Source organism: Thalassophryne amazonica, chromosome 9 (genome assembly GCF_902500255.1).
Source record: "Thalassophryne amazonica chromosome 9, fThaAma1.1, whole genome shotgun sequence".
Taxonomy (NCBI): Eukaryota; Metazoa; Chordata; class Actinopteri; order Batrachoidiformes; family Batrachoididae; genus Thalassophryne; species Thalassophryne amazonica.
In genome coordinates this window covers 55,998,848-56,015,230 of record NC_047111.1, presented here as the reverse complement: position 1 = coordinate 56,015,230, position 16,383 = coordinate 55,998,848, and the positions used below count along the sequence as shown (strand labels likewise).

The 16,383-nt window shown below is 46.6% G+C and overlaps 1 protein-coding gene across 1 annotated transcript in view; it reads left to right on the top strand.

Annotated features, from left to right (window-relative positions):
• The first annotated feature begins 12,685 nt into the window (after positions 1 to 12,685).
• nsg2 (neuronal vesicle trafficking associated 2) overlaps positions 12,686 to 16,383 on the top strand; it is a 130,345-nt gene continuing 126,647 nt past the window's right edge. The window contains exons 1-2 of the mRNA XM_034178063.1: positions 12,686 to 12,851; positions 13,122 to 13,301. Coding sequence (XP_034033954.1) covers positions 13,173 to 13,301 — 129 coding nt within the window. The 5' untranslated portion in view covers positions 12,686 to 12,851; positions 13,122 to 13,172. The remainder of the gene's footprint in view (positions 12,852 to 13,121; positions 13,302 to 16,383) is intronic.

The following is a 16,383-nucleotide window of genomic DNA, read 5'->3' as shown; positions in this document are numbered from 1 at the left end:
TGGGCAGTCTTTGAGTGAGGAGTCGCCCACCCTCTCGTCGATTTTTTCATTGTTTAGGAATGGCTCAGAGACTGCTGCTTTGTTTGATAAAATTTTTTTCAAAACCTGTAAGGCACAACTGAGTGGACACCATTCGATAAATTCAGCTGGTTTTCGGTAAAAATTTTAACGGCTGATGAGAGATTTTGGTCTAGTAGTGTTGCTTTAAGGACGGCCCACGGTGCCTGACGGCGATCTGTGCTTCAAGGCGGCAGCGTCTCACCGTTTCAAGCTGAAAACTTTCACATTTCAGGCTCTGTTGACCCAGTAAGTCATCAGAGAACAGAGAACTTTCAGAAGAAGTCGGCATGAGGAGTTTATTCGGACATTCCATTGTTAACGGACATTTTGTAATGAAAGAACGTGTGGGCATAGTCGCATGTCGGGCCGGACCCGACCGCGGGGGGTTGCGAGAGGAAAAATACCTCAGTTGGAAACCTTAACAGACAAGTTGGAACATGCCCAAGCTGTCAAACAATTTTTCAGTTACTCACTTGTTGAAAGCCATCAAAAGCCGCCTGAATTTTACAAATGGTTTTCAACACGGAGGTGTTTTTCCTGTCGCGGCGCACACAGATTCGCCGAGTCGTCATGGAAACGACTCGGCGAATTTGCGCGCACGTCTTTCATTAAAAAATGTCCTTAAACAGTGGAATGTCCGCATAAAGTCCTCATGCCGGCCTCTTCTGAATCTTCTCTGTTCTCTCACGACGTCACTGACGCGTGAAAAAACTCACGCATGCGCACGAGGGTTCAAGCATGATTGGTGTAATCGCACGTCATTCAAATCCATATAGTTAAAAAAAAAATAAAAGTGTCGGTTTCTTATCTAATAGACGTCGTATATAGATGCCTAAGCCCTTTGGCATCTCCCTTGTTTCACTTGTCACCACAGCAGATCTGAGATTGATGTGCAGGTTGATTTGACACAGATTTTACACCGGATGCCCTTCCTGACTCAACTGCACATTACATAACAAATGGGCATGGGTCCCCTTGAACCGGGAACCTTCTGCATGGGAAACAAGTGCACCTACCACGCCTGCAGAAGCCATTAATGAAAATCCAGAGAAAGTCTTTATTTCTACTTTAAAGTTATACCCATATCATTTGAAAAACTATAAAAACTATAAATAATTTAATAGTATAAAATGTAGGAGTTCCCCTTGTTAATCAAACACCATAAATCCATAAGCTGGACTTGGCAATTTTACAGTAACAGAATTACAATGACAGCAAAATCTGGCCATAATTTATCTTGCAATGAAAAAATTGACTCAGACTGTAATTCTATTACCACAGAATTACCCAGCTAGCAACCACTGCTAGCAAGGCCCACAGCTGTCACTCAAAGCAACCGTGCCCCAAATGATTCTGAACTTTATGACTTAAAAATAACTCAAACTGATGAGTAATTCATAAACAAACAAACAAACAACAAAAACAACCCGTACAGTTGTTAGGAAGGGGGAAACTAGCTATGGAGACCAAAATGATTTGTTTATTTATTTATTTATTTATTGTGTAAGACTGGGCTGTAAGTGTTGTGTGGGCCGCTGAAGAGGAGGTACTGCTGGCCCACCACCACCAGAGGGCACCCTGCCTGGAGTGCGGGCTCCAGGCACAAGAGGGCGCTGCCGCCTCACAGGAGCCGCTGGGGTGACAGCTGTCACTCATCACCTATGACAGCTGTCACCAATCATCGGATCTTCATCTGTATATCAGCAGGACGACATCTCCACCTCTTTGCCGAGATATCGCTATTCTTAGGAGGTAACGAGCTCAGCCGATTGAATTATCTTTCTGACAGCAGAATATTGTTGCTTTGTGTTTTTGACAGCAGAGTGAGTGCTTGCAGCTGGAGACCGAGTTGGACTTTTCTCCTACCTGTTGATAAGTAACCATACTCCTGCATTTACCAGCTTTTTGATGAGAGGTGGAGGTGGATTTTCCCACCATACGTGTTGCTGGGTGTAAACCCACCTACATCTAACTGTTTTTGTTCCTCGCCAGCAGTACCAGATCCGACAAGCGGAGGCAGTGACCACCTGGGAGTTCGGGACTTGGCGGCTCCAGTATTCCCGGGGTTCGGTGGCGGAGGAAATCGTGTGGTTCCGGTTCTGCTTTGGACAGACGTCTCTTATCTTCGAGCCTGCCCACATGACACGTTCTGTACATTGACTTCATTGCATACTATTGTGACCTGCCGTGTTTGTTGTGCTCATTCACAACAGTAAAGTGTTGTTATTTGACTTCCTCCATTGTCCGTTCATTTGCGCCCCCTGTTGTGGGTCCGTGTTCCTACACTTTCACAACAGGATATCTCGGCCAGCGTCATGGACCCCGAGAGGCGTCACCCGGCTGTTGAACGGCCAATGGAAGAGCAGGGCGCACAGGCGTCTGCAGGAGGCATGATCGGTGAGTTGCAGCAAATCCTCACCGCTTTTACTGCTCAGTTGGATCTAATGACGGAGCAGAACGTCCTCCTTAACCGCAGGGTGGAGGCTCTCGCCGCGCAGGTGGAAGCGCGCCCCCAGGGCGCTGCTGCGGCTCCCCCTCCTGTCGATCCTGTGCGCAACAGTGACGTTCCACAGGTCGTTCAACGACCCCTCCCACCTTCCCCTGAAGCATACATAAGCCCTCCAGAGCCGTACGGGGGTTGTGTGGAGACGTGCGCGGACTTTCTTATGCAGAGTTCGCTCGTCTTCGCACAACGTCCCGTCATGTACGCGACTGATGCTAGTAAGATAGCTTATGTGATTAATCTGCTTCGCGGTGAGGCACGCGCTTGGGCTACAGCGCTCTGGGAACAAAATTCACGGCTCCTTCTGACATACGATGTGTTTGTGAGGGAGTTCAGAACAGTGTTCGATCACCCAAATAGAGGAGAGACCGCTTCAGCCGTGCTGCTGTCAATGAGACAGGGGCGCCGGAGCGCAGCTGCTTATGCAGTCGACTTCCGCATCGCGGCTGCGAGGTCCGGCTGGAATAGCACTGCCCTCCGTGCCGCCTTCGTAAACGGACTGTCGTTGGTCCTGAAGGAGCACCTGGTGGCTAAGGATGAACCGCGGGATTTAGACGGGCTTATCGATCTCGTTATACGGCTAGACAATCGGCTAGAAGAACGCCGTCGGGAACGAAACGAAGGGCGTGGCCGGGCAGGCGCCATCCCTCCTCCTTCCGGTTCCGACCGAGTTCCGCCCTCCCCTCGCTCCACGGCCTCTACGCTCCGTGTGGTTACAGCTCCCCCTGCTGACGAAGCTATGGACACGAGCAGGGCCACATTTAGGCCACCAGATAGACAAAGGAGGCTGGTCCGCGGAGCGTGCTTTGTTTGTGGCTCGATAGATCAAGTGAGACACTGCCCCGAGCGGTTAAACACCAACACCCGCCCCTAGAAACTGGGCTAAGGGTGGGCCAAGACATTCACGTGGGACATACCCATATTGCCACACGACTCCCAGTTACGATCCTTTATGGGGATTTAACCCTTCAGGCCCCAGCACTGGTGGACACGGGCTCTGAAGGGAATCTGCTAGACAGCAGATGGGCCAGGGAGGCAGGGCTCCCTCTAGTGGCGCTTACTTCGCCAGTGCAGGTGTGAGCACTAGATTGCTCCCTACTCCCTCTAATCACACACAAGACACCACCAGTAACTCTGGTGGTGTCAGGAAACCACCGGGAGGAGATCGAGTTTTTTGTGAGTCCTTCCACCTCCCGCGTGATTTTCGGGTTCCCCTGGATGTTAAAACACAATCCCCGGATCGATTGGCCGTCCGGGGTAGTGGTTCAGTGGAGCGAAACCTGCCATCGGGTATGTTTAGGTTCCTCGGTTCCTCTCGGTTCCCAGGCTAGGGAGGAGGTCAGAGTCCCGCCCAATCTAGCGACGGTGCCGGTGGAGTACCATGACCTTATGGATGTGTTCAGTAAGGATCTGGCGCTCACCCTTCCCCCGCACCGTCCGTACGATTGCGCCATTGATTTGGTTCCAGGTGTTGAGTTCCTGTCCAGCAGGCTGTACAACCTCTCACGACCTGAGCGCGAATCAATGGAGACCTACATCCGGGACTCTTTAGCTGCCGGGTTGATCCGGAATTCCACCTCCCCGATGGGTGCAGGTTTCTTTTTTGTGGGAAAAAAAGATGGCGGGCTCCGTCCATGCATTGATTACAGGGGGCTGAACGAAATCACGGTTCGTAACCGATACCCATTGCCCTTGTTGGATTCAGTGTTCACGCCCCTGCATGGAGCCCAAATATTCACTAAGCTGGATCTTAGAAATGCGTATCACCTGGTTCGGATCCGGAAGGGAGACGAGTGGAAGACGGCATTCAACACCCCGTTAGGTCACTTTGAGTACCTGGTCATGCCATTCGGCCTTACAAACGTCCCCGCGACGTTCCAAGCATTAGTTAATGATGTCTTGCGGGATTTCCTGCACCGATTCGTCTTCGTATATCTGGACGATATACTCATCTTTTCTCCGGATCCTGAGACCCATGTCCGGCATGTATGTCAGGTCCTGCAGCGGTTGTTGGAGAACCGGCTGTTTGTGAAGGGCGAGAAGTGTGAGTTTCACCGCACTTCTTTGTCCTTCCTGGGGTTTATCATCTCCCCCAACTCCGTCGCTCCTGATCCGGCCAAGGTTGCGGCGGTGAGAGACTGGCCCCAACCAACAAGCCGTAGGAAGCTGCAACAGTTCCTCGGCTTTGCAAATTTTTACAGGAGGTTCATTAAGGGCTACAGTCAGGTAGTTAGCCCCCTGACAGCCCTGACCTCTCCAAAAGTCCCCTTCACCTGGTCGGATCGGTGCGATGCCGCGTTCAAGGAGTTGAAACGGCGCTTCTCGTCTGCACCCATTCTGGTGCAGCCCGATCCTAGTCGCCAGTTTGTGGTTGAAGTGGACGCCTCGGACTCTGGGATAGGAGCTGTGCTTTCCCAGAGCGGAGAGACCGATAAGGTCCTTCACCCGTGTGCCTACTTTTCCCGCAGGTTGACCCCGGCAGAACGGAACTATGACGTCGGCAATCGAGAACTCCTTGCGGTGAAAGAGGCTCTTGAAGAGTGGAGACATCTGTTGGAGGGAACGTCCGTGCCATTCACGGTTTTCACTGACCACCGGAACCTGGAGTATATCAGGACCGCCAAGCGGCTGAACCCCAGGCAAGCCCGCTGGTCACTGTTCTTCGGCCGTTTTGACTTCCGGATCACCTACCGCCCCGGGACCAAAATCCAGAGATCAGATGCCTTGTTCCGGGTGCATGAAGACGAAGTCAAAACTGGGTTGTCAGATCCACCGGAACCTATCATCCCGGAGTCCGCTATCGTGGCCACCCTCACCTGGGACGTGGAGAAGACCGTCCGGGAGGCCCTGGCATGGAGCCCGGACCCCGGAACCGGGCCGAAGAACAAACTTTACGTCCCACCAGAAGCCAGGGCTGCAGTCTTGGACTTCTGTCACGGCTCCAAGCTCTCCTGTCATCCGGGGGTGCGGAGAACTGTGGCAGTTGTCCGGCAGCGCTTCTGGTGGGCGTCCCTGGAGGCCGACGTCCGGGATTATATCCAGGCCTGCATCACCTGCGCCAGGGGCAAGGCCGACCACCGCAGGGCACCGGGACTGCTCCAGCCGTGCCTGTGCCTCATCGCCCCTTGTCCCACATCGGCCTGGATTTTGTCACGGGCCTCCCGCCGTCCCAGGGCAACACCACCATCCTCACGATAGTGGACCGGTTCTCCAAGGCGGCCCACTTCGTGGCCCTCCCGAAGCTCCCGACGGCCCAGGAGACAGCAGACCTCCTGGTCCACCACGTCGTCCGGCTGCATGGGATTCCAACAGACATCGTCTCCGATCGCGGCCCCCAGTTCTCCTCACAGGTCTGGAGGAGCTTCTGCCGGGAACTGGGGGCCACGGTGAGTCTCTCGTCCGGGTACCACCCTCAGACCAACGGGCAGGCAGAACGGGCAATCAGGAATTGGAACAGGCCCTGCGCTGCGTGATGGCCGCGCACCCGGCGGCCTGGAGTACCCATTTGGCCTGGATCAAGTACGCCCATAACAGCCAGGTGTCTTCTGCCACCGGCCTCTCCCCTTTTGAGGTGTGTCTGGGGTACCAGCCCCCGTTGTTTCCAGTGGTGGAGGGAGAGGTCGGTGTGCCCTCGGTCCAGGCCCACCTGCGGAAGTGCCGTCGGGTGTGGCGCGCCGCCCGTTCTGCCTTGCTGAAGGCCCGGACGAGGGCAAAAGCCCATGCAGACCGCTGGCGGTCCCCGGCCCCTGCCTACCAGCCAGGGCAGGAGGTGTGGTTATCAACAAAGGACATTCCCCTCCAAGTGGACTCCCCTAAACTGCAGGACCGTTACATCGGTCCCTTCAAGATACTCAAGGTCATCAGTCCAGCCGCAGTGAGGCTTCAGCTTCCGGCCTCACTGCGGATCCATCCTGTTTTCCATGTGTCCCGTGTAAAACCGCATCACACCTCACCCCTCTGTGCTCCTGGACCGGCACCGCCTCCTGCCCGGATCGTCGATGGAGAGCCGGCTTGGACTGTGCGCCGGCTCTTGGATGTCCGTCGGATGGGCCGGGGCTTCCAGTATTTGGTGGACTGGGAGGGATACGGACCGGAAGAACGCTCCTGGGTGAAGAGGAGCTTCATCCTGGACCCGGCCCTCCTGGCCGATTTCTACCGCCGCCACCCGGACAAGCCTGGTCGGGCACCAGGAGGCGCCCGTTGAGGGGGGGGTCCTGTTGTGTGGGCCGCTGAAGAGGAGGTACTGCTGGCCCACCACCACCAGAGGGCACCCTGCCTGGAGTGCGGGCTCCAGGCACAAGAGGGCGCTGCCGCCTCACAGGAGCCGCCGGGGTGACAGCTGTCACTCATCACCTATGACAGCTGTCACCAATCATCTGATCTTCATCTGTATATCAGCAGGACGACATCTCCACCTCTTTGCCGAGATATCGCTATTCTTAGGAGGTAACGAGCTCAGCCGATTGAATTATCTTTCTGACAGCAGAATATTATTGCTTTGTGTTTTTGACAGCAGAGTGAGTGCTTGCAGCTGGAGACCGAGTTGGACTTTTCTCCTACCTGTTGATAAATAACCATACTCCTGCATTTACCAGCTTTTTGATAAGAGGTGGAGGTGGATTTTCCCACCATACGTGTTGCTGGGTGTAAACCCACCTACATCTAACTGTTTTTGCTCCTCGCCAGCAGTACCACATCCGACAAGCGGAGGCAGTGACCACCTGGGAGTTCGGGACTTGGCGGCTTCAGTATTCCCGGGGTTCGGTGGCGGAGGAAATCGTGTGGTTCCGGTTCTGCTTTGGACAGACGTCTCTTATCTTCGAGCCTGCCCACATGACACGTTCTGTACATTGACTTCATTGCATACTATTGTGACCTGCCGTGTTTGTTGTGCTCATTCACAACAGTAAAGTGTTGTTATTTGACTTCCTCCATTGTCCGTTCATTTGCGCCCCCTGTTGTGGGTCCGTGTTCCTACACTTTCACAACAGTAAGTATGTTATTCATACTCTGAACTTGAACATTAAGATGGTGATCCTAAGGGGAGTAACTCACCTTTCAAACAAACACCCATTCAAGGAACTGCAAGATTTGCCACTTCTGCATTGGTTTCAGTTTTCAGCATAGGAGGTTGGGTCTTGTGTAAAGACAATTGTGAAGAAGATGAAGCGTGGACAGGCAATTGGTCTGGATGACATTAGAGGCATGGAGATGTTTAGATGAGATGACAGTGGAATTTTTTAAACCGATATGATCTGTAGTGAGAGCAAGAGCTGATTGAAACGAGCCTGGAAAGGTGGAGGTACACACTGGAGAGAAAGGGAATGAAAGCCAGTGCACGAGAGGGAGTGCAGTTTTATGTGCAGTTGCAACTAGCAGAGGTGGAGAAGGTTGATGAGTTTACAGACTTGGGGTCAGCTGTTCAAGATGGTGGAGATTGTGGTTGAGAGGTGAAGAAACTGCAGGGAGGCCGAAGAGGAGAAGAGCGGGGAGGTCGAAGAGGAGGTTTATAGAGGTGGTGAGGGAGGACAAGCAGACAGATGGTGTGACAGAATACGGTGTAGAGGATGGAGTGAGACAGAGCTGGATGATCTGCTGTTACGAACCTTAATGGGACGAGGAGAAAGAGAAAAAGATGTCTAATAAAAATACATCTGAAAGTGTTTGGCAACAAGAGTCATACATATTATTTGTGCATATATATTTGTGAAGTCAACGTGTGACTGACTGGTCTCACATCTCACTGAACCACCAGATGGCGGTGTAGGACAAAACGTAACACTATCCAGTTATTTATGTTGTTGTTGGTGCTTTCAAGTGCTGTGGGAAATTTTAATTGTGAAATATGCTGCCGTGACCGCAACAGCAGTTGTTTTGGTTATTTATTTATTTATTTTTTAATTGTATCAACTACTTTTAGAATGTTATATTGTTTTTCACTACTTCTCCCCTATTAATTTCATAGGATTTGTCATTAAACTGAAACTAAAAGTGCCAGTGCTGTGTTAAAAAAATAAATAAATAAAAAGAAAGCGGTGTATACACTCCAGCACGTTAATTAGGATAGAGGGGGTATGTGATCAACCCTGCCTGTTTTTCTGCGCACAAAATCAATGGTGCATCCTGAATCAGATGCATCTGATCCAGCTGGGGAGACACAGGCCTGGTTTGGGATGGTGGGCCAGTCTAGTACATGAGCAGAGGACTTGACCTGGACCTGGAAAGCGTGAAAGGCTCCAGTCTGGGAAATCACACTAGACAACATGAAGGACTGGAAAAAAGCTGTGATAGAAAAAAGTATGCCAAAATGTCAACTTCACCACCCTCCCAAGTGGATTTTTTTAATGACATCTATCTACACAACTTAAAATGAACCGCAAAAGGCCTAAATTTTGCTCATACCACCTGGTACGAGAAAATGGTGAGACTTTCAGGATTGTCATAGGCTTTGGAAAAGGCCTGCAACCTTCAGTGTAACTGAATAGGTAAATAAATGAGTCCATTCTCTCCAGGTTGTTACCATGGTTACTCAAAAAAGATAAAAGCTGTCATCTCATAAATCTGAAAATCAAAAGATCATATAATGTGGATAACCTGATTAACATGTGGTTAACTTTGATGTACCAGATCAATAAAGCAAGTTTGTTTTGCTTATGCAATCAACCATACACTCACTGGCCACTTTATTAGGTACACCTGTTCAATTGCTTGTTAACACACATAGCTAATCATCCAATCACATGGCAGCAACTCAATGCATTTAGACTTCTAGATGTGGTGAGGACGACTTGCTGAAGTTCAAAACAGAACATCAGAACAGGGAAGAAAGGGGGATTTAAGCGACTTTGAATGTGGCATGGTTGTTGGTGCCAGACGGTCTGGTCTGAGTATTTCAGAAACTGTTGATCTACTGGGATTTTCACACACAAGCATCTCTAGGGTTTACAGAGAATGGTCCAAAAAAAGAGAAGATATCCAGTGAGCAGCAGTTGTGTGGACAAAAATGCTTTGTTGATGTCAGAGGATAATGGGCAGACTGGTTGAATGTGTGACTGTGTGATACTATCATGTCAATATGGACCAACATCTCTGAGGAATGTTTCCAACACCTTGTTGAACCTATGCCATGAAGATTTAAGACAGTTTTGAAGACAGAAGGGTGTCCAACCCCGTACTATACCTTGCCCTAATAAAGTGGCCAGTGAGCATATCCAGGCATCAGACAAGAATTCACAGTACATTCAGGGTGCAAAAACAACCCCACATTTGGTCCCATTCCTAACAGAGTTAAATAAACTACATCATAGTTTTATGCCAACTGTATCATCATCCATCCATCCATCCATTTTCTTCCGCTTTATCCGGAGTCGGGTCGCGGGGGCAGCAGCTCAAGCAAAGCTGCCCAGACCTCCCGATCCACACACACCTCCCTCAGCAAATCCGGGAGCTATTATATCATCATATAAATGAGTAATTATTGGGCACCGCCGTCTCGTTTGAGGGTGGGCACTAAAGGGGTAAAATATGATGCATATTACGTAATTTCTCTACTTCGGGGGAAAAACATGGCACTTTCAATGTGTTTTTGGGCAAATTACATGCAAACAAAGTGAAATTGCAAAGAAAAAGTAACAATGCGGTGGAAACTGGACATGTGTTGCGGTTTGTTTATGACCGGGAGCACAAACCTGTCGAGGCAGTTTTGCAGGCGAGACAACACAGCTACTGTGTTTAGCTGTGTAGGCTAACACTTACCATCTCCAATCTGCCTCACCTTTCCTTCTCCACTGAGAACTGAAAAAAAAAGCCACTTTTTGCAACTGCTTCGGTGACTGCAGCCGAAAACAAAACAGTAGACCATTTATCCGTGTGAAGTTATGGTGTGTATATATTGCACAACAGAGCGGAGGTCCCCGCAAGTGGTCAAATAAAACCCTGCAAAATCATGCAGGGTTCAAACGAGATTGCGGTTCCCTATTTAGAATTGAGCAACTTAATTTAACACTGGGAATTCTGATTTAACACTATTTAAATCTGCTTGAAATTCTTGCCAAATGTACCCCAGGCAGAGTTGATTTTACTCTTCAGAATTTACTGAGTGTTCCCTCCAAAACATCTGTACACATCTAGGCAGCTGTCAGGAATACACAGTAAACAAAGCAGAGCAAAATAGACTTTCTATGTTGTCCTATGATAGACTGGCATCCCATACAGTGCGTACCCCGCCTCTCGCCCTATGACCGCTCGGATAGACTTCAGCTCCCCCGTGACCCTTCATTTTAGTAAGTGGGTATAGGAATTGATTAAATGAAAATTAGACCTTGCCAGGACTACATTTGGTCTCACTTCAGAGTTAAATAAACTCTATTATGGTGTTAAATTAACTCTATCATCTTACAGATGAGTCTTACCAGAACTGAATAACATGCTATGAAAGATCTGATTTTGTAGAGGTTGTTTTAACTTTTTTGGAGTGGAACCAAATTAAGCCCACTTAAAATCTATTTTTCTCTGTAAAATTTAGCCCAACCTCTGGGCTGCAACCCAATGTTACGCCAAGTTTGTGACAGTATCACAAAAAGTTTACATTTATTAGTTTGTGATACCGTCATGAAATGGAGTAGATTTTTCTTGATGGTGTCTTGAAAAAAAAAAATTTGAGAGGGGGTGGTGGCCAAGTGGTTAATGTGCTTGGTTTCAATTCAGAAGGTTCCGGGTTCAAATCCCACCCGTGCCACATTTCTCCATGTAATGTGGAGTTGCGTCAGGAAGGGCATCCAGCGTAAAACCTGTGCCAATTCAACAAGCAGATCCACCTTGGACTTGCTGTGGTGACCCTGAGTGCAAACAAGGGAGCAGCCAAAGGGACTTACTCACTGTCTTGAAAAAAATTTGTGATGGTATCAAAAATTTGGGGTGACATGGTGTTGGGGTTATGGGTTAGGGTTCAAATTAGTGATCAAAGGGTGACCACATCACAAAAATCTAATACAATTAGTAACGGTATTATGAAAAAACAAAAAAACGTGAGACTGGCTGGTGTCCCGTCGAGATGAGGTGAACGTCGAGATGAGGTGCGTCGCGCTACTGCACATGCGTGAGCATGCGCACATCGCTCTACCTCAGATTTGAAGACGTCACCCGTCGAGATGAGGTGCGTCGCGCAATTGCACATGTGGAGATGATGCAACTCGCTCAATGTGCAACTGCGCATGCGCATTTTTTTTTCCTCTACCCACCACGGTGAAGTGCGCTTCATCTGCGGAGGTGAACAGCCAGCGGAGCAAACGACGTTTTAAAAAAATATATATAGAAACACACTGCTTCACTTTAAATGCACAAGTCCGTTTCAGACGATCAGCACAGACCCTTTCTCTTAAAAGGCTTTATTTTACTCAGCATGTGGCTTTGTAAACTTGTAGCATCGCCTGCTACATTGATTAGCGCTTACATTAGTTATGGACATGCTCTACGGTCTTCTTCTGGAATTTTTACTTCATCAAGTAATTTTTCAGTGCACGCATGTGCAGTTACGCGAGGCACCTCATCTCGACAGAACACCGGCAACTGGTGACAGTATAATGCAATCTGCAACCTCACCACTAGGTGACACTAAATCCTACACACTACAGCTTTGAACAGTAGTGGGGCCAAATATACTTTCGGGAGTATGTTTTATTCTGCAAAATGTACTGTACAAAAAAAATCATTTATACATAAAAGAATATTAACAATTATACCTAATTTGATTTATTTGGAAATTCAACGTACATAAAACGCGCACACATTCAACAGGCACAGGTAAAATTTCGAAGATATACGCACAAAACGTACACGACATATATCTATCTATATTGTGAAAAAAGTAAAGAAAACACACACAAAAAAAAACACCACAGAAAAAGACTAAAACTGAAGAACATAATAAAAACTGTTAAATACACATTTCAACCCTCAGTTAAATCGCGTGTAGGATTTTGCAGGGAAAACCTGAAGGCAACACGGGGATTAAAGTGTTGAAGCAGCGCCCCCTGGCGGCGGCTGTGATTGGCTCAGACGCTTCGGGCCGCCTGCTGGTGCAAAACCTGCCGCCTGACATCCAGCTGCTCTCCGGCAGTGGCGCGTCGTTCCCCGGCAGCATCAGCAACGCAGCCTCCGGCAGCACCTGCTCCTCCTCAGCGCCTCCTCCTCTTCCTCGCGCTCCTCCTCCTCGTGCTCCTCCTCGCGCTCCTCCTCCTCGTGCTCCCCCTCCTCAGCACTGCAGCAGCACCGCGCGCACAGACGGTCGGTAAGTAAAACTCTCTCACACCTTCTTGTTTTTCAAGCCTGATATAAAAAGGGGATTCTCGTGTGTTCTATTCCAGCTCAGCTCGATTCAGAAAACTGTTTTTTTTTTTTAAATACTTAAAGCTAGTCGTTTATGAATATATCCATCATTTCACCTCCGCCTACCACATTTCATTTCCATCACCTGTACATATATATATATATATATATATATATATGTGTGTGTGTGTGTGTGTGTGTGTGTGTGTGTGTACTTTTCCCTTCCATTCAGGTGCAGTCTTCAGGGAAATAAGGTGGATATATAAAAGGTAGAAGAAGAAAAATGGTGAAACTGGGGAGTAATCTTCAAGACAAAGGGGCCAAAGCTGCAAGTGTGGAGGACGGCTTCCAGAATGTGCCCCTCATCACTCCTCTGGATGTGGCCAACCTCCAGAGCCAAGCACCTGACAAGGTGAGAAAGACAGACACTCAGAGAGTAGGGGGGGGGGTTGTCTGTGTGTGTGTGTGTGGTCCTACTTTGTTTTCCATCTGAGATTAGCAGACAGATTTGCAGCCAGACAGGCTATCATTTATGATTTCGACATCCCATAGTAACTATTCCGCCGCTAATCCAGTTACCATGGTGGCGGCACAATGTGGAGAGCTGATTGGTGTTTGTCCGGGGTCAGGACGCCGAGCGGCACTGATTGCACAGAATGAAACTGAATAGCAAAAGAAAGATTCAATAACTCTGGTTTATCTGTTGTTAGGATCATATCTATTTACAAATAAATAACTCAAGTAAGAGTTTATGTTTATGCCAGTGGGTGTGAATCTCATATATCGATACTGTGGATGTAATTGCACATCGCTCTCACGGTTTGGTACGAATCACAGTTTCAAGTTCACGGTATGGTTCAGATCACAGTATGTTCCTGTCAGGTTTCCTCATACAGCTATAGAAGAGAAAGAAGACTTATATAAAATTAAAATGAATGTACACTCCACACAACACAATACAAATATGTAATTGTATTTCTTGACGATGTATCAGGTCATCACATGACTTCTGTGTGACTTCATTGTGAAGTCATCCCAGTCAATCAGAAATATTTTTCTGATCAATATATGCTTTAGATCATCCATCTAGGCTTCTTGAGATATACAAAGAAAAAGGTGTTTTTTTTCAGTTGTTCCAGGCTGCTCCCTTATGTTCACTCCGGGTCGCCACAGCAGATCCAAGGTGGATTTGCATGTTGAATTGGCACACGTTTTACACCGGATGCTCTTCCTGACACAGCTCCACATTACATGGAGAAATGTGGCAGGGGTGGGGTTTGAACCGAGAACCTTCTGCACTGAAACCAAGTGCACTATCACTTGGCCACACTACTCCAAAATCTGTTCACCTCTAGATATCTATCCAAGTAATATTCCCACCAAATTTGATCAGTCTAGTCTTCTTGTTTGTTGAGATATACAACAAAAGGTGTACGTATTTATATATTTTAGGCTTTTCTGTGTTGATGTTACAATTTACAAACCAATTGAAATGCAATACTTGATGTTTCTTTTAATAATGACGTCCTTATAAGTCAGATAAAAAGAAAATGGTTTGATGGTATATACGTATATTATTTGTAAGGGCCCATACAGGATTTACACAGTTGCCATAGCAGCACTTTATTTATCAACAGTGTTTATATTTGAAATAAAAAGAATGGATGTGATACCACATTTTCTGGACTATATGTCACACCGGAGTATTAATCACGTCTGTTCAAAAATCCTTCATGAAGAGGAAAAAAAAAAACATGCCAGTCGCATTGGTCTATAAATCAGACCATGTGGGAATTTGCCCCTGTCCACTGCCCGTAGAATAGCCAGAAGGTGAGACTCTCAATTTACCAGTTGAGTGGTGCTCCTGTCCTCACCTATGGTCATGAACTTTGGGTAGTCACCAACAGAACATGGCTGCAGAGTCGTGTGGTGGAAATAAGATTCCTTCATTGGGTATTTGGGTTTACTCTCTTGAACGGGGTGAGAAGTTTGAATATCCAGGAGAGACTCTGGTTAGAGCTGCTCCTTCTTTGCACTGAAAGGAGCCAGCTGAGGTGGTTCAGACATCTGGTGAGGATGCCTGAAACGTCTCTGATGAAACGCCACAATGGATGTTAACTCTCATGTTTTCACGTCCTGATCTGAGACTGAAGGATAAATGTAGACGTGCTGCTGCTCGCCTACACAGCAGCCAATGAGAGGTGTTGTTACAGATTTTACAATGAACTCCGCTTCTTCTTGAAACAACGAGCCAAACGGATGGAAACGTTCTGCTGCAGGGAGACGATTTAAAATTCATCAGGAATAAATTCAAATGGGCCTGGTTTGAGCAAAAAAGACCAAAACGCTGACCCAACGTTTTTTTAATCATCATTTATAATGGAAACGCATTATAATCGAAAGTATTTGATCTTATTATTATATCATGTTTTTGATGGACTTCGTTGTCAGTTGCCATGATTGAAGTTATTTCACACAAATCAAAATCTGTGTTTGACATAAATTTACTTCAAACTGTCTCCATGCAAACTCCAGCCTGCTAAATCTGCATTTTATGGTTTGTCCTGTTACATGGGTGTGAAATATTCACGTGGAGATAAATATGATAAACATTTAACATGCTCAAAAAGTCAAATTCTAATGTGAAAACGTTTGTGCGTCCGGTAACACTTTATATTAACTGCACGCTATAAAGCATTAGTAAAGCATGTATAAAGTGTAAGTAAATGCTTAAATATCTACTTGTAAAACATTTACAAAACATTCTTTTTTATTAGCTACTCATCGGTAAGAACATAAATAGATGGCTTAATTATTAATAACAAATTCTTAATTTTCTCTTTAATTTTCTATAAACCATTAAAGAAAAGTTGATCATTAATAGTTCATCATTTACAAATGTAAAATCAGACACTATTCATTAGTGATAAAATACTTTACAATCATATTTTTATTGTCTACATTTTTTCCTCACAAATTATTAAGCCTTTACTACGCATTAATAAACCATTAATTGATGCTCAGTGTATTAGTTAAAACATTTGTAAAGATTGCATTAACTACTTATCCTTATTCCTCAATACTTTATGTATCATATGTTAATAATGTACAAAGCTCAAGTCTCTTTCCCCATCACTATAAGTATGCCGTTTTAAAGACTTTATCTATGTACGAATTCTTCTTTCAATGTATGAATAAGCCTTAACTGAGCATTAGTTAAGCATGTGCAATATTCTTGTGGTGATTAAATTTATTTTATAACTCATTTGTATATGCTTTATATATATTTTAATCACAATCTCAAACAGTTGACAATTCACTTTTATATGTCCATTTATAAATGCTTATCAGTACATTAGTAAACATAAAAAATACTATTATAAAGTCTTTACAAGCTGTTAGTAAAGTATTTGGTGTGAGCTTAGCTAAAGTGATGGTTAAATTTGTTTTATAACTCATTTGTATATGCTTAATATATATTTTAAGCACAATCT